This window comes from Hyperolius riggenbachi, chromosome 4 (assembly GCF_040937935.1).
Source record: "Hyperolius riggenbachi isolate aHypRig1 chromosome 4, aHypRig1.pri, whole genome shotgun sequence".
In the NCBI taxonomy this organism is placed as follows: Eukaryota; Metazoa; Chordata; class Amphibia; order Anura; family Hyperoliidae; genus Hyperolius; species Hyperolius riggenbachi.
The window spans coordinates 439,293,422-439,312,588 of NC_090649.1; the positions used below are offsets into that span (position 1 = coordinate 439,293,422).

At 44.0% G+C, this 19,167-nt stretch overlaps 1 protein-coding gene across 2 annotated transcripts in view; it reads right to left on the minus strand.

Annotated features, from left to right (window-relative positions):
- The window catches only part of EML6 (EMAP like 6), a 245,299-nt gene that overhangs the window by 164,711 nt on the left and 61,421 nt on the right, over positions 1–19,167 (minus strand). For both annotated transcript variants that reach the window (XM_068232562.1, XM_068232561.1), the window contains exons 4-8: positions 17,006–17,074; positions 14,267–14,452; positions 12,002–12,137; positions 1,809–2,010; positions 410–547 (exon numbers count right to left, since the gene is read on the minus strand). In XM_068232562.1, coding sequence (XP_068088663.1) covers positions 410–547; positions 1,809–2,010; positions 12,002–12,137; positions 14,267–14,452; positions 17,006–17,074 — 731 coding nt within the window. The remainder of the gene's footprint in view (positions 1–409; positions 548–1,808; positions 2,011–12,001; positions 12,138–14,266; positions 14,453–17,005; positions 17,075–19,167) is intronic.

Here is a 19,167-nt window from a genome sequence, read left to right on the forward strand (position 1 = left end):
AGCTTGCCTGTGTGTATATTCAGTCCCTTCTCCTCCTCCCTCTGCCTCTGAAATCAATGGCTAGTAACCTCCTCCTCCTACCCAGGCTGAACTCCCACAAGCCCTTTCTACAGTGCCAAGGCACAAAAGGAGCAGTGGGCGAGGCTTGTTTAGTTTAAAGGGGATAAGAGTATTAAAGCAAAACAAAAAAAGTATTTGGCTTGAGGAATGCCCTATAAACTATATGTAAGGAACACAATGCAATGAGTAAAAGTTTATCTCGGATCCACTTTAAGAAATCATACGGTGGTTTTCCAATATAAATACAAAAAACTGTAGATGTAAAGTAAATTAGTCACATGATCCACGCAATAAAGGCAACAGACCTCTGTATATTTTTAAACAGCAAATAAAGATCAGTCTGTCCTACCTGACCCTGAGTACAGTGAAGGAACCATCTTTCATTCCCAGTGCAAGCTGAGATCCATCTGGACTGAAGGCCACACTTCGGACCGCCTCCTCCATGTTACAGCGTGCAATCAGCGCATGGTCCGCGAGACTCCATAGTCTAATACAAGGGGCGGAGACAAATGACTGTTCAGCTTCTCAGGCCAATTCACCTACTTACTGTATATAATGCATCCAGTATAGGAAATCAACAACCATTGCTTCAGGACTTTTCAAATACAAAGTCAAAATAATTGAAAGTAGAACTTAATACACACATGCATGGATTACATTTTATATTGGCATCTTTAAATTTAACTAACACTTTATTGCAGTTTCAGATACAAATGTATAATTATTTCAGGTTTTATTTGCTGCTTATTAAAGTGGACCTGAACTCTTGCACAAGACAGAAGGAAAATATAGAGAGATGCACCATGTATGTATTTAGAGAATTTAGCCTGTCTAATTCCCCCTAACTAATCACAAGTGTAATTTAATCTCTCAGCTGTATCAGCACAGCAATCTCGGCAGCCTCTGCAGAGCAGCTAATTGGTAAAAACAGGATGTTAATCCTATGTCTGCCTCCATGAAAGCAGGAAGTAGACACACTGCAGATTTATTACAGGATTAGTCTCAGCAGCAACAAAGAAACGTTTTTCTTTTAAGGTTATAATGCTGTTGTGTATCTTGTAGAGCAGAGAGGAAGTTCTGAGTTCAGGTCCGCTTTAAGGAGGATTTACCTTAGGCTGCCTTCACAATTATCCCTGTGAATTGAGGCCTGTGACATTTTTGTATTTGCGATTCTGAATTTTGCAAATTTCCACATCCTCCTCCTTTTTTCTGTTTGCATTTTTATGCAAATTTTTGCACGGATACCAATGCAGTTATTGTACATGCAATTGTATGTAATTAACTTCAAATTGAAATGCGAATTTTTGCATTTGAAATGCAAACATTTTCATTTCCATCGCATGCGATTCACATGTCTGGGGCGGAAAAAAAAATACATGCGGGCTAGTTTTTTTCTGCAGAAAATTTGGAAGCGCAACATTTGCACTACGGTGCAAATGTGATGTCATTGACTTGTAAAAGATGTGTGGCAAACGCAAACTTGCAAAAATGGAAAAAGCACACGAATTCTGTCCTGACACTCGTCCTCTTAGGCCCCCTGCAAATCCGATTTGTGTTTCCGATTTGCGATTTCAGATTTCCCTTAATGCTATCAAAATAAGAAGAAAAACGCACAAAAAACGCAGCATGCAGTACCGATTAAAAATCACAAATCGGAATCGCATGTAGTGTGCAAGAGGCCTAACAACAAAAAAAGCAATACATTGTGTGTACAGAATTCAATCTTATTCTTGTGACATTTCACGTACCTTACAGAGCGATCATCACTACCAGTAACCGCTAGGGGTTTCTTAGGGTGAACAGCAAGGGCCCACAGCTCCCCCTCGCAGTGACCCTGCATGATCAGCATAGGCTTGTCCCGCTCTCTCACCATCACTTCAAATATTTCGCTGTCCTGAGTCCCGGCCAGGATTCTGTCTCCTTTCCAGCACACGCTCCTGATAGACAGACCTGCGGGAGATAACCCAGGAAACACAATGTGATCAATGGCAATCTGCTAATGAACCAGGATTTCATTGACTGCAGAGTGCAGGCAGACTGTTTCCTACCTACACGAAAGGTTGTTAAAAGGGTTCTTATTTGTTCTTATGTACATGATGCAAACAATAACAGTAAAAGCACTTGAGTTACTGAAGCAGGTCCGTGGCTAAATTGCTCTATCAACGTGTTTTCACATAAAGCCACATATAAATTCTAGGTATATTAACATGCTCAACAGTAATAATAAATCGCTGTTAAACACATTGAAGGGAACCTGAGATGAAAAGAAAAGAAAAATGAATACATACCTGGGGTTTCCTCCAGCCTCATGGCCTGATCGCTCTCTCGGCACTGCCCTCTGCCTCCTGGATCTCCCGTAAGGGCTCCCGGTATCTTGGACAATTGGGGCTTACTGTGCATGCACAGCCGTACGCGCATGGCAAGCTGCGCTCCCGACACGTAGGCGCAGAACTCTCCTGGCCATGGGAGCGAGATGGAGGAGCATGTGCAGCCATACTGCGCATGCACCGACTAGCCAAAGATACCGGGAGCCCTTATGGAAGATCCAGGAGACTGAGGACGGCGCAGAGGGAGCGATCAGGCTGGCAGGGGCCTGGAAGAAGCCCCAGGTATGTATGATTTATTTTTCCTTTTCATCTCTGGTACACTTTAACAAACAATGAATGGGCCAGGGCAGTGTTTGGAAATAAATGCATTCTGGGTAACAATAATGAACTCCTGTGCAGCGCCTAAGGGTTGGTTTCAACCGGGAGCCCTAGCTGTTTCTGATTTGGTTGCAGCTCCTGTAGTGGGGCAAAGCCACAGCCAGAATCGCTTAGCCATGCCATGCACAGAAATCTGCTGCATGCTATTCAGATTTGCACAGCATTGAGTTGAAAGTGATAGGCAGCATGTCCCGCCACTTTCCCCTGCGGGGAAACGCTGCCGACTCACCCCGGATTCAGGCGTAATGGAAATAGGGACTTTGTGAAAGCGTCAGAAAGTGCAGTCTATGCCAATCTGATATCCTTGCTTATCGCACACAATTGGAGTTCATTAAATTCGCACAGCAATGCATATAGTATGAGCGAGGCCTAAAGGCTTCCACGGAGTGCTGTAGTGGCGGGGATCAAGGGGGTCTCCTTGCACTAGAGCATACATGTCAAATTCTGGCCCGTGGGCCAAATCTGGCCCTCACAGCCATTCAATTTCGCCCTCAAGGGGTATCCCCACTTTGCATTATGTTTGGCCCACTCTAGACCACCAGTGAAGCTATATTGGAGGTAAAGCCCTAGAACACCAGGGAAGATATATAGGGGAGGAAGGGGTAAAGCACTAAATACCAGGGAAGACATATGGGGAGGAAGGGGTAAGGCGCTAAACACTAGGGAACTGTACAGGGGAGGGTGGGAACCACTAGACACAAAGGACCATATGCAATTCACTTTTTCTCCTGAGTTTTTAAGCACTTTGCAACTGAAAAAGTTCCAAAAGTAGGTAAAAAAAGTACTGTGAAATTTATTCGGATTGTTTTCTTGCTTGGGGTGGCTTGAGGCTGGTTTCACAGTGGGACGTTACAGGCGCACGTTAGAGCAGCCTGTAACGCACCCCACCGCACAGCAATGAAAAATCAATGGGCTGTTCACAGTGCCCACGTTGCGTTACATAGTAACGCTGCGCCACCAGACAACGTACTGCATGCAGTACTTTCTAAGCGGCAGAGCCGTGTTAGACTGCTTGCACATGCTCAGTAACGTTGGGGAGGAGCGGAGAGCGGCCAGGCACATGGCTAATTAATATTCACTGCACTCAGTGACGTGCAGTGTTTACTTCCTGGAGCGGCCGCTCTGTGCAGCGATTGGCTGGCGGGACCACGTGATGCCGCATGCGCACAAGAGTACGCATCACGGCATCACGGACGCCAGAGTGAGCTGCACAACGCGGCTCACTCTGACATCCAAAGCAGGGAGCACCAGGCGTTGCGTTAGGGGCATGTTATGTGACCATAACGTCCCCTAAAACGTAACGTCCTGGTGTGAAACCAGCCTAAAAGTAATTTTATTTACAAGTTGTGAAAATATCACCTAGGAGAAAACTCAGATGAAAAGTGTAATTACATATGGCCCCAGGGATCTGTATAGGAGTTGGAGGGGAGCAATTGGACACCAGGGAATTTTATACGATGGCCAGTAGACATTGAGGTTGGCCTGCGACTAGGTCCCAGTATGGGAGGGAGGACCACTAGACATCAGAGAATTGTATAGGGGAGGGAGAAGGACCACTAGACACCAGGGAACAGTATAAAAGTTGGAGGGGGGCAATTAAACACCAGGGAACTTTATAAGGTGGCCGGACATTGAGGTTGGCCCGCGGCTAGGTCCCAGTGTTCAATGTCGCCCACTTTGTATTTGAGTTTGACACCCCTGCGCTAGAGCGAAGAGGTGATCTGGAATCGGGGGCATGGCTGATGTCAGCTCACACACTGTAGTTCTGCCCTCAATGCATCCGCGCCAGTATAATTGTGTAATTACACAGTGCAGCATGGTGCTGGAGGGTAACAAAGCGCCGAACTGACAGTCTTATTCCACATGGGGTGACACCGTGAAGGACTAGATTAGACAACAGCACCCCTAGTGACGAGCCCAAATGTACCCACATAATATCTAAATTACGCGGCACAACAGCAAGGACTGCAGCCGGCGGCAATCAAAGTATCAGACATAGTGCTAGATTTTATCCGGCAACAGCGTCCCTAGGGGCGGCCATATTTTCCTTTGTTGGACTTTGTCTGAAACAGGACCTAAGCTGGAAAAGGCCAAAAATAAATAAAAAGTACCACTGAATAAATGGATCAAAAAACTTCTGAAAACCATTTAGTCCAAGTCCCAACATTCCTTTGCTCCAAGCAGATGGCATTTTTGCCTTATGTGTGAGTTCTGATCCTGCTAATGCACGCTTTTCAATTTCATTGATTTGGAACTGGATTTTCTACTCAATTAAAATCTCTTTCTATGGAAGTCACACAGGTAGGGGCAGGTCATGTGACTCTTGCTCTGGAAATTACATTCGGACAAAGAAATATTGAATTTTGCTCACAGGCCTCTCTCTCACACACACACACACACACACACACACACACACACACACACACACACACACACACACACACACACACACACACACACACACACACACACACACACACACACACACACACACACACACACACACACACACACACACACACACACACACACACACACACACACACACACACACACACACACTCTCTCTCTCTCTCTCTCTCTCTCTCTCTCTCTCTCTCTCTCTCTCTCTCTCTCTCTGTGGTTTTACAGGTTGGGCAGAGCACACACACACACAGACAGACACGCATACACACACTCACGGTGGTTTTAGGACCTATTCACACTCGGGCAATTAGCGAGCGCTTGCGCAATGTTAACTATATGGCAGTAATTTCACTGCCACAATCTATTCGCAATTAGCGCTAGGTGCAAAATGCGGTACATGCAGCATTTTTTGAGCAATCACAATGTATTTCAATCGCAAATCATGATTGCTTAAAAAATGAACAAAAGTGACCAGTGATTTTTACACGTTAATCGACAGCTTTTTGCGATCTCATGTGTGAATGGGCCCTAAAAGGAGGGGCAGAGCACACACACGGACAGACAAAAACATACACACACGTCCGCAGCACACACACACACACACACACACACACTCTCAGTGGTTGTACAGGTGGGGCAGAGCACGCACACACACACACACACACACACACACACACACACACTCTCAGTGGTTGTACAGGTGGGGCAGAGCACACACACACACACACACACACACTCTCAGTGGTTGTACAGGTGGGTTAGAGCACACACACACAAGCACAAACATACAAACTCTCTGTGGTTTTACAGGTGGGGCAGAGTACCACATACACACACACACACTTGGCTTTTTTTTACAGGTGGGGCAGAGAATACACACACACACTCTCTGTGGTTTTACAGGTGGGGCAGAGCACACACACACTCTCAGTGGTTGTACAGGTGGGGCAGAGCACACACACACTTGGCTTTTTTTACAGGTGGGGCAGAGAACACACACGCACACTCTTGGTGGTTTTACAGTTGGGGCAGAGTGCTCACAGATCTCACACACCACAAACACTCTCAGTGGTTTTACAGGTGGGACACACACACACACACACACACACACACACTCTCTCTCTCTCTCCCCCACACACACACTTGGCTTTTTTTTACAGGTGGGGCAGAGAACACACACACACACTCTCTGTGGTTTTACAGGTGGGGCAGAGCACACACGCACACACGCTCAGTGGTTGTACAGGTGGGGCAGAGCACACACATGCATGCACACACACACACACACACACACACACACATACACTCTCAGTGGTTGTACAGGTGGGGCAGAGCACACACATGCATGCACACACACACACACACACACACACACACACACACACACACACACACACTCTCAGTGGTTGTACAGGTGGGGCAGAGCACACACACGCACACACACACACACACACTCTCAGTGGTTGTACAGGTGGGGCAGAGCACACACACACAAGCACACACATACAAACTCTCTGTGGTTTTACAGGTGGGGCAGAGAACACACACACACACACTCTCAGTGGTTGTACAGGTGGGGCAGAGCACACACACACACACACACACACACACTTGGCTTTTTTTACAGGTGGGGCAGAGAACACACACACACACACACACACACACACACACACACTCTGTGGTTTTACAGGTGGGGCAGAGCAAACACAAAGACAAACGCACACAAACACACTCTTGGTGGTTTTACAAGTGGGGCAGAGTGCTCACAGATCTCACACACCACAAGCACTCTCAGTGGTTTTACAGGTGGGACACACACACACACTCTCTCTCACATGCACACTCTCTCAGTTGTTTTTACAGGTGGGGCCGAGCACACACACACACATGAATAATTGAAGCTGTGCTGTGCCCTCCCAGCATTTTCTCACAGGAGAGCTTTTCTGTCCAAAGTGGCATATGTAACCAGTAATATAAATGGAAAATCTGGAAACCGTAAGATAAGAGCTGCGCATTCCTCCTGAAGCGTGACCGCCAAAGTGCGCTTCAATATTCTAACTACTATCAAATACACAGTTTGGTGGGTTATTTTCTCCCAGCCACCTGCTCCAGCACATAACAGATGGTAGCATGCAAGATAATTGCAAGACTGGGCCTGCAAATTGCACACAGTGGGAGAGGATCTTTCCTCATTAGAAAATACGCTTTTTGCGGATTTAACCATTATAAAGTTCAGCTCCACGTACTGATTTAAAAATAGCATCGCACAGCTTAGTAAGCTGAGAGCCGAAATGTTTCCTTTTCATATTAAACACGACCGAGGCATCTGAAGCATCCAGGTTGAAAAAGTTTAAGGGAATCTAAAGGAAGGTTTTCATATTTATTTCCTTTTAAAGGATACCTTAGCTCTAAAAATATCTACTATATCTACTGTGTGTGTAAGGAATAGTGCAGAGTCTTACTGCACCACCCTTGCCCCGGCGTCAGACTCCAGTTTCCTTCAAAGCGGCTGTTCTGCTTGAGGTCAGCTGGGAGTGCAGTCACAATGCGCCCAAGTGGACAGTGCACAGTGTAGTGTGTCCAGGTCAGAGGGCACCAACCACACCAACCCGGACTTTGGAACAGGCCGCTTTTCAGGTAAAACGGAGACTGATGCCGAGTCAAGGGAGGTGCGGTAAGACTCTGCACTACTCCCCACACAAACAGTAGGCATCATTTTTTTGGCATATTTGTTAGCGCTAAGGTATCCTGTAAGCCAGAGTTCCCCAACCCTGTCCTCAAGGCCCACCAACAGTACGGGCTCGATTCACAAAAGAGTGCTAACTGTTAGCACGGGCGTTTTCGCGCGAATTTTCGCATTGTGCGCGATCACGAATTTTTGCGCTAAACGATAACGGTTTTGCACGGAAACGATATCGATTTCGCGGTAAAATTCGCGTTTGCGCGCGAAAACTTTATCGTTTCGCGTGAAAATTCGCGATCACGCGCAATGCGAAAATTCGCGCGAAAACGCCCGTGCTAACAGTTAGCACTCTTTCGTGAATCAAGCCCTACATGTTTTGCAGGAAATCACACACAATCCCAGGTGGGGTACCGGTAATTAGTGTCTTAGCAGAGCTGATTGACTACCTCTGTAGATTTCCACCAAACATGCAGTGTTGGTGGGCCTTGAGGACAGGGTTGGGGAACACTGCAAGCCATACCAGTTGCCTGGCTTTCCTGTTGATCTTTTCATCTACAATAGTGTCTGAATCACACACCTAAAACAAGCATGCAGCTAATTCAGTCAGACTTCAGTGAGAGCCAATGATCTGCATGCTTGTTCAGGATCTATAGCTAAAAGTATTAGAGGCAGAGAAACAGCAGGACAGCCAGGCTATATGCATTGTTTAAAGGGAGATAAACATGGCAGCCTCTGTATCCCTCTCGCTTTTGGTTCCCTTTAAAGTATAACTGTGCTTATCCATAATATCCCCTTACCCCTGAGCCCCTCTCATTTGCTACATTTGAGTGATCTGAAAATGCGAGACTTTCTCTTGCTTAGGTCTAATTCCGAGCTCTCTTCTGCAGTTAGATGGCGCTGTTTAGGAGAAAGAAGACAACTAACTTGTGTCAATAGAGAAGGTATCTAATTGTGCAACGAGCATGATACTCACGTCTCTGCTGTGTAAATAACTTGAATAGCACTACGCGAGCAACAAACGTAATGCTGTGTAAAATTGCCATGCGCTATCTGTGCACTGCAATGTTACCGTATAGCTAACTAATATTAGAAATGCGAAAGTTTGGATGTTTGTTACTCGATCATGCAAAAATGGCTGAACGGATTTGAATGAAATTTGGCACACACATCGGGCTCGATTCATTAAACCGTGATAACTCATATTACGGGCATTTTTGCGTGCATTTTCGCATTTGCGTGTGATCTCAACCACCTTGAGAAAGCCCCGTGGGCGGGGCGAAACGCGTCGGTGGGCGTGGCTACCGCCGAAGTGCTCGCGCGGTGTCACCACATGCAACGCTGGATACACTGACCTGGCTCCTATGGGAAACATTGTGCTGACAGCGCTGAGGCCCACACGGACATAGGATATGACCAACTCAAGCAGCAGAGAGAGTGCCTAAAAACCCAGTGCACTGCGGTAATGGAGGGTCTTGTAAGCAGGAGCTTACCATCCAATCTACGCAAGTATAATATGCTGACAAGCTGTAAGAGGTCCTAAAGCAGTGGAAAAACGTCTGCTCCAAGCTGTTAGCCCCTGCACGCTAATGCTTATGTTTGAACTGTCTGTCTGCAAGTTGCTCGCAATAGTAGCCTCAATTGTCTGTGGAAGATACTGGCCATCAGAAACTGCAGTTAATCGACACAGTGCTCCCAGGGAAGCCAGTTGATGTTATTATAACACGGTGTGTTTGGTGTTCAGGTGGTGGAGAGGACAAATAGATCTTGGTTTGCTCTGTGTTTTCTGCATTAGGCTGCGGCTGGGCGATTACACCTTGCAGGTAACCAGATCTGGTCCCTATATAGATAAAAGCGCGCATATCCTGGCCAGGTACAGTTGTTTTTAAAGTTAACAGTTTTTAATCATGTCATGTGATCTTCATGCAGCCAAGGCTGAAATTAAAACCAATATGTATGTACAGAGAGACAGCAGCCTTGTTTAAAGAGTATGTGATCGCAAATTTGTGCGCGTAATTGCGAGGTTTCACGTGAAAATTCACTATTGTGCGTGCAAATTCGCAATTGCGCGCAAATGCAAAAATGCAGGCGAAAACGGCTGTGATATGAGTTATCACGGTTTAGTGAATCAAGCCCATAGTACATTACCTGGAATAACATATAGGATACTTTTTATTCCCATAACCAAAATGTGGGTGGAGACAAATACAAATTTCACTGGGAAAATGTAAACGACAGCCAATCACCGATTTGCGATTTTACATGCAATTCCGATTTCCGATTTTTAATCGGTACTGCCTGCTGTGTTTTTTGGCCCCCTGCACACTGAAAATCTGATTTGTGATTCTGATTTTCCCTGGATGCTATCAAAATAAGAAGAAAAACACATAAAAAACGCAGCATGCAGTACCGATTAAAAAAATCGAATATCAAAATTGCATGTAAAATCGCCAATCGGAATCGCATGTAGCGTGCAAGAGGCCTTTCTGCATTTCTCTCCATATTCCAGTTCTGGTGCTCACTTGCCCACTGCAGGCTCTGTCAACAGAAGACAGCGCTCAGTCTGGGCAATCTACCGTAACTAGTCTGTACTTTGTAGCCCCATGTGGAGCAAGCAGGCCTGCATTGTTTGTATAGTGCGCAGGAGCAGAACAAGGAAGTGCAACAGGGGAGTGCACGTGGCCGCGTATGCGTGGCTAAGGGCGACTTTTGAGATGTACCGGGCCGACCAGTAGAGGATCAGAGGGGCCCAGGGAGACAGCGAGGGGGCTATCGGCCTGAAGGGGGCTGGGGGAGCCCCAGGTATGTATACATTTTTTTTCTTCCTCCATCTCAGGTTCCCATTAACTGATAACATCTCACTCCTGATCTACTTTTTCTCAAGACTTTTCTCTCATCTTTATCTCTCATAAATGATCTCTTCTTATAGCTTAAAAGTGTATCTGAGATGTTCAAATCAAAAGATGTTATACTCCAGCATGGATGCGTCCCACACTGTCCTCCCGAACGCCTCCGCTGAGCCCTGACAATCCTGCTCAGTCGCCTCTTCTGTGCATGCGCGGAGGGGCCTGCACACGCGCAGAAGAGCTGACTGGCGCAACTATGAAAGATTACAGAGACCGATACCAAATCTAATCTTTTTGATTTGGACATCTCAGTCTTACTTTAAGCGAAAAACAAGTAAGGTGAGAACATTCGCAAGATAAGTTTTGTGAATCAACCCCCTGGCTTCTACAGAATACAGGCATTCTAAAAAATGTAAGACTGACATCTATTCTTCTTCCTTCTTCTTGTGTCCCAACTGACAGACCCACACAGCAGCTGAATCCAGAGAGGAGAGAGAACAAGTTGTACTGAATCCCAAGCATATTTAGCCCATGAAATATGAATTCTGTTCAGCATTTTGTTTCTATACACTGCCTTATTCACTTATCATCCTGATTGTTTTCCCCAATAAAGAGTGAAAAGGGGAACAAATAAATACATTGCAAAGTGAGAAAGTTAAATAACAGAAGAGCGATCAATAAATGATTGATATTCGCCATGTAATTTGTTCATATTGTATGATCCACAATCAGCCTGCATATCATCATCTTTACTACTGGCAGGCATGAAAAAAAAGACAGACAGCGCAAACTACCATTATCTAAAACCACACCCCCTAACAATGCGATAGGCTAAAAGGTTGTTTTTTGTTTGTTTTTTTAAAGAGGGAAATACTGGCTGCTTGGCAGTTGTAAACAACTTTATTTCCCACGATGCAACAAGGCTCCCACAGTGTAATGTCAGGACCTGGGTCCTGACATCACACTGTAGGAGGAGTTTCACCCCAATATCAGCCATACAGACCCCCCTGATGATCTATTTGAGAAAAGGTAAATATTTCTCATGGGAAAAGGGGTATCAGCTACTGATTGAGATTAGGTTAAATCCTTGGTCACAGTTCATCTTCAACCTTGTTCAGTTTTGGGCATAGTTGGGATTAAATCTAGGTAAAGTACACTTTAATACAAATGAAAGCAGCAACACAGCCTTCAGTACAATCAATAAAAAAAAACCACAACTTTATCGAATGTATTTAACTGCAACGCAAAGCGCATGAATGCCTCGTCTGGATGAATAGACTTTTACATAGGAACAGAGAATCTACCTTTATAGCCCTGCTCACTTTCTCGCAGATCAATTTTTGTGATTGGCTTGAAGTCATTATCCCACAGGCGAATACATCCGTCTCTTCCGCCAGTAGAGAAGCCTTCCTCGCAGGCATACATGCTAAATATACCAGCCTGAAAGAAAGGATCCAAGAGGCTGTTAGAGCAATTAGAGCCATTAAGTGAAATGAAAGGCAAAGACGGAGCACAGAAGACATAATATAGGTCGCTCTGAAATGATATGGAATTTATATGACTTCAAGACATAATAATAGAATACGTTCTCCAATTTTCTGTTTCCTTTTATGTGCACTGTTTGACATGCTGCAGGAATACAGCCTGGTACAAGAAGAGAACTATCCATAAAGACCATTTAAAGCCAGTTTTACGCTTGATGTGTGCAATGTGATGTGCAAAAGTAGGCTTTAGAGATAAAAAGGGTCAATAGTTCATAGATTTTAGCTCTGGCATACTTCAATGAATGTGTCATTAAGCAAAAACAATAAAACCGTAAAAATGTAAAAAGTAGATTTAAATATAAAATAAAACTGTGTAATATATTAAAAAGTCGTTTTTAGGAGGAGGAGAATAGGAACAATTGTTTTTCATTAGTTTATTTTCACCTCGGGTGTTCTTTAAGCCACGCCTCTGCCACACCCCCAATCACTCTCCCAGCACACCCTAGTCACAAATACCATAAAGATTTAATAAGAAAAATATGTTGTTTTATCATTCAAACCACACCGGTCCTTTCTATCCTGGTTTATTTTACTTCCTATTAACATTTGAAAATAAGAAACATATCAATTTAACCTCCCTGGGGGTATGATCCAGATTTTAGTGTCTAAAAGCGGTGCAATTTTTTTGCACGCTTTTAGACCCTAAAAGCAGGGGAAAAAAGTATACTGCGGTGAAATCTGCAGCGGGCCTGCACTTACTTATCTGCCGGGAATCTAGAACTGTGATTCTCCACCCATCCTCCGGGTGGCGCTGTACCACCTATAGTGAAATCGACAGACGGCAATCTCACCAAGGGATCCAGAGCCTCCAGGGACCAGAAGAAGAATGGCTGCCAGGATCTTGATCCCAGGGGAGGTGAGTTGAAAAGCCTGATGCCCTGCAAGCTCTGCACATACCTCCTGGTGGCTACCCAGAGTCAGGCTTGGGATTATCACTCCTGGCTTATTTTTCCACCCCGAGTCTGACTCGGGGTTACCACCGAGAAGGTTGAATAGGGATACCATTTAGTCAATTAACCATTTTCGCCTTTTGGACGTGACTTTCACGTCCAAAAGGCTGCTGCTCTGCTACTGAGCGCTGCGCACCCCCCCTCCCCCAGTAGCCCAGAGATCAATGAATGGGAACATTGTTTCCATTTATTGATCTAAGTCCCCGGTAGAAAAACTTTGGCTTCTTTTCAGAGGCCATGGTCTTTCAGAAAAAAAAAAATCACGTCCTCCTTATAGTTCCTGTAAGCGAGCGTGCTCACTCACAGGATAGAAAAACAAAAAAATCACTGTGGCCATCTTGTGGCCAAATCGTAAAACTACATGCACATACATTTTTATTACAAAAAGACACAATAATTTACATTTAAAATTAACTGTTTACCTCCCACACCCAAAAAATACCCCCCCAAAAAAATAAAAAAAAATTACAATTTAAAAAACAAACAAAACATAAATAGTTGCATATTAATATGCATGTGAAAAGGGTTTACAAGTAATATTTTTTCATTTATAAGCTTGTAAATATTGATGGACGCAAAACTAAAAAAATGAATATTTCCAAATAAAATATTGGCGCCATACATTGTGATAGGGACATAATTTAAATGGTGTAATAACCAGGACAAATGGGCAAATAAAATATGTGGGTTTTAATTATGGTAGCATGTATTATTTTAAAACAATAATGGCTGAAAACTGAGAAATAATGATTTTTTTTCCATTTCTTTCTTAATCTTCCTGTTAAAATGCATTTAGAAAAAAATAATTCTTAGCAAAATGTACCGCCCAAAGAAAGCCTAATTGGTGGCAAAAAAAAACAAGCGAATGAATAGGAGGTGAAAAACAACTGAAGGCTGAAGTGGTTAAACACATTTTTCAGTACAAAAATACATGTATTTATATTGATTTGTACATCAGTCCTCAAAGAGGGACAGATGGAGAAGAAAGATGAACAAGGAGATTTGGTTCCTAATGAGGGACTGTTTTTTCGAAAAAGGGAAAGGGATTATGCCACCTTCTTCTATGGATACTTACACTATGAGCTCCTTGAATTGTGCGGACTAAATTGAGGCCCTTCCACACGTAAATGTCTCCGTTTAAAGCACCTGAATAAGTGACGTCTTCTCTTGCACACGCCAAGCATAGGATTGTCTGTAGGTCCCCGGTTTTCCCAAATATCCCCCTCTTGGCTGTGAGTGCGTTTCCACATAATGTCCAGAACTGAAAGAGATAACCGCAAAGCAGGTTGGATGCTCAATACAAACCTTCACATAAATTAATAATTTGTGCCTGCCCCACTGTCACCCAATCAATTTGCTTTAAAGCCCCTCTCAGGAAATTATTTTTCTAACCTATTTCACCCTTTAAAGGGAACCTGAAGCAAGTACAATTATTTAAAATTAACACATGACGTAGCTGCAAATGAATATTACATACTAACCTCACTGTCCATTCCTCTCAGAAGCTCACCATTTTCTTCTTACAGTGATCCCTTACAGTTCTGACAATATTTTGTCAGAGCAGAAATAGACCAGTTGCAGTCAGTTACACATCGGCAGCTGTCAGTTACAACTGAATGTGCAAGGTAATGTCCATGTTTCCCTATGGCTCAAGTGGGTGATATTACAGTTTAACAGTGTGCTGACCAGGAAGCTGTTATGGGGTAATGGCTATTTTCAAAATGTATTATGGATAATTCCGTTGATCACAGTGGACAAACAGGACGAGGGAAAGGAGAAAGAGATTGAGGAGTAGACTACACAGGAGGTAACGATGACCTGTGTATGGTTATTTTGACTTTTTATTTTCAGTTTAGGTCCTCTTTAAAGCTGATTACCCACCATAAGACTGCGGAAGATGGATCGGGGGATACGCAGCAAAGGTGCTACGAATGATCGTTCCCCGATCCACCTTCCACAATCGTGTATCGTGGGGACAAACGACAGGTGGAAACACAAAGTTGAACAAGTGGGGTAATTAGCTCGGGGGTCAATGGGGTTCGGAACGACCTCCCACGCTGAGATCATGACGTTCAAAGCAAACATTAATGCATGTAATTGGCCATTATTGAACATCATTTAACAAACTTTCAATAAATTATGTTATGCGATAATGTGCAAACGGTGGACGATTAGATGCAAAAATCTTCTGGTGGGTATGAGGAACTCCAGCAAAAATAATGTAATAAAAAAGTGCTTCATTTTCACAATAATTATGTATAAATGATTTAGTCAGTGTTTGCCCATTGAAAAATCTTTCCTCTCCCTGATTTACATTCTGACATTTATCACATGGTGACATTTTTACTGCTGGCAGGTGATGTCACTGGAAGGAGATGCTGCTTGCTTTTTGTTAGTTATAAACAGCTGTTATTTCCCACAATGCAACAAGGCTCCCAGAGTGTGATGTCAGGACCTCAGAGCTGTGAGGCGCTGACATCACACAGTGGGAGGGGTTTCACCACAAAATCAGCCATACAGAGCCCCCTGATGTTCCGTTTGAGAAAAGGAATAGATTTCTCATGTGAAAGGGGGTATCGGCTACTGATTGGGATGAAGTTCAATTCTTGGTTACGGTTTCTCCTAAATAATAACTAAACACTTTAATTTGAAGATACCTTTAATTGGCACTTATCCAAAGCGTCTTTGGCACAGACACCTCCCAGGAGCATTTACTGCACCCCATTATGTTGGGGCACTCTGAATTCCTCGCACATCCCAAAATGATGGACCCTTGACTGTGATAGGGATTAGAATGGGAGCCCATCTCAGGGATAGTTAGGGCCAAGAAAAAAAAATGATATAGATATATATATATATATATATATATATATATATATATATATATATATACTCAGTAAAGCATTGCAGAAGATGCTAGGGTATATAAATACAAAATAAATGCATTAAATAATCTCAAGAGGGTTGAGTAGCAGCTTGGTGATCCCTTACCTACAAGGAGTTCTTAAAGAGGAACTCCAGTGAAAATAATGTAATATAAAATTGCTTTATTTTTACAATAATTATGTATAAATGATTTGGTCAGGGTTTGCCCATTGTAAAATCTTTCCTCTCCCTAATTTACATTCTGACATTTATCACACGGTGACGTTTTTACTACTGGCAGGTGATGTCAGTGGAAGGAGATGCTGCTTGCTTTTTTTGGCAGTTGGACCTAGCTGTAAACAGCTGTTATTTTCCACAATGCAATGAGGTTCACAGACAGGAAACTGTCAGGACCATGGTCCTGACATCACACTGTGGGAGGGGTTTCACCACAATATAAGCCATACAGAGCACCCTGAGGATCCATTTGTGAAAAGGAGAAGATTTCTCATGGGAAAGAGGGTATCTGCTACTGACTGGGATGAAGTTAAATTCTTGGTCACAGTTTCTCTTTAGTAGGATGGATAGTGAGTAGTAGATTGACCACAGCCTGTAAAAACCTACAGTACATGAAAAATATGCTTCACAGTAACTGTAAATATGTACGTTGTTTGGAATCGCACAGCAGGCATCAAATTATTCCGATGGTTTCCGCCACACTGCTGATTTGCCAATATGAATACAATTGCATTCCGTTTGCTATGCAATTACATTATACAAGGCAACGTGTCAGTGTGAAAGTAACCTTTATGTTATTCTGTCATTTGTTTTATCGTTATGCTTCTTTAGGTGTTCTTTTATTTATTTTTAAGCCTCCAGAAATGCTAAAATCAAATGATAAATTGAAAATACTTTACTACATGAACAAAATGACCCCAGTAAAACTCACCTTGATATGTTTCACCCCACAGCTAACCAATCTGTTGGGCTGATATGGATCCCAGGAAATATCAAATATCTGTCAAGAAATAAAAGAATGAGTAACAAGTATCAGATGTAATTATGTGTAAATTTACAATGTGTCAAATGCCTCTCTCAGCCCCGCCCTTCCACAGTCTATATACTGGAGGCTGAGAGGAGTGTGACAGGAAATACAACCTACACTGGCCACCCTTGCTCACACACACCTGGGTGTTTTGCCACCAAGTGTTTTAGTCTTCATTTTTTTTCCCAAAAGGTAGCTTCATTGAAATACCAATAACAGTGTTAACAATCAAATACTCCTCAATAAAAAGTAACATGAACAATCGAATCATGTAGAATTTAGTTCCCAAAGCACGTTGCTTAGGGGTAATATTTGGCTCCTCTCTCTCATTTATTCCTCACATTCACTCCCTAACCAACTCCTGTCATCTCTAACTCAAAAACATCTCTCACATCCAACATTTTATCACTCAGGACACAACTATAATCTTCTATAATAAAACCCCTGTGTCCCTGCGTCACGCTGTCCCTGTGTAGCTGGGTCCGTACTTTTTGCTACTGTGCATGTGCGCAGCACAGACCCAGCCTCACAGAGACAGGAGGACAGGGCCAAGGAGCCGAGCGGGCGGCGTGTGAGCAGGCGGCCGGGTGTGCGGCGGGTGAGCGGGCGGCCGGGTGTGCGGTGGTGAGCAGGCGGCTGGGTGTGCGGCGGGTGAGCGGGCGGCCGGGTGTGCGGTGGTGAGCAGGCGGCTGGGTGTGCGGCGGGTGAGCAGGCGGCTGGGTGTGCGGTGGTGAGCGGGCGGCCGGGTGTGCGGCGGGTGAGCAGGCGGCTGGGTGTGCGGCGGTTGCACGTGGAAAGAAACACAGACCTGGAGCCCATTTTAAACGGGCTTAGGTTTGCTAGTGCTCTTATAATTTCTCGTTTGGATGATTGTAATATATTGTTTTGAGGATTACAAAAAAAGACTGGCACCACTCCAATCGGTAGTGAACTCGGCCGCTCGTATCATTCACTTTTCTTCTCGTTCTTCCTCTGCTGTCCTCTCTGTCAAGCTCTTCATTGGCTACCAATTAACCAGAGGATCCAGTTTAAACTCTTCACTCTCACCTACAAAGCTCTCCACAATCTCTTCCTCTGTATATTTCCTCACTTGTTTCCAAGATACCAACCCAACTGCAATCTCAAATCTGCACACAACCTTTTGCCCTCCTTTAGAATCATCTCCTTGCATTCGCGTATACAAGATTTCTCACGTGCATCACCCCTCCTATGGAATCCCCTTCCACAACACACGCACTTCTTATTGGTCTATGTTTGCACATAGCGATCGCCGCTAGGAGACTGTTAGATGGCGAAATAGCCATCTATTTACATAGTAGAGTGCTGCAATCTACAGCAGCGCTGAACGGGGGATAGCTGTGTGACACGGCTGTCCCCCTGAGACATACAGGAGCGATCCGCTGTCATAGGGAAAAAAAATATATAAATAAATGGTAATATTTATTATTAAAAAAAGAAATGAATGTTTACAAAAAAAAGTAATAATAAACATCCTGGGAGCAATCCTCGCCCACCAACAGAAACTCTCATTGTATCACAGGAAGAAATAATCATATACTGTTGAAGCTGTTTGCAGCTAGATTTGCTGAGTAAACTATCTAAACTTTAAATAAGATCTGTAGACAAGTTACTTCCTATATTTAGTTTTTCATCTCGGATCCGCTTTAAGTGAAGTCGGCCGTACATTCTGCAATGGCACGTTGGTCATTAGAACGGTCAACAACTGGTGGCTGAAGCAGTTGTTGCCAGTTGTGTCAGTCCACCTTCCTCTAATGTGCATACATAACTTAACGTAGGTATGCGCTTGTGTTGGATAGGGTACTTCCTGCGCAGCGCACCACATGCAGTATAAACTACCCCATAGAATTTCATTGCCCTAGCGTTAGGCTGCAGCAAAATGCCCCACCGCGCATGTGAAAGGGCCCTTACAGATGCGCACAGACAAAAACACCAGAAAGGAAATAACATAAACAACACAAATGCCACACTACACAAATGCCATACACACACACACACACACACACACACACACACACACACACACACACACACACACACACACACAC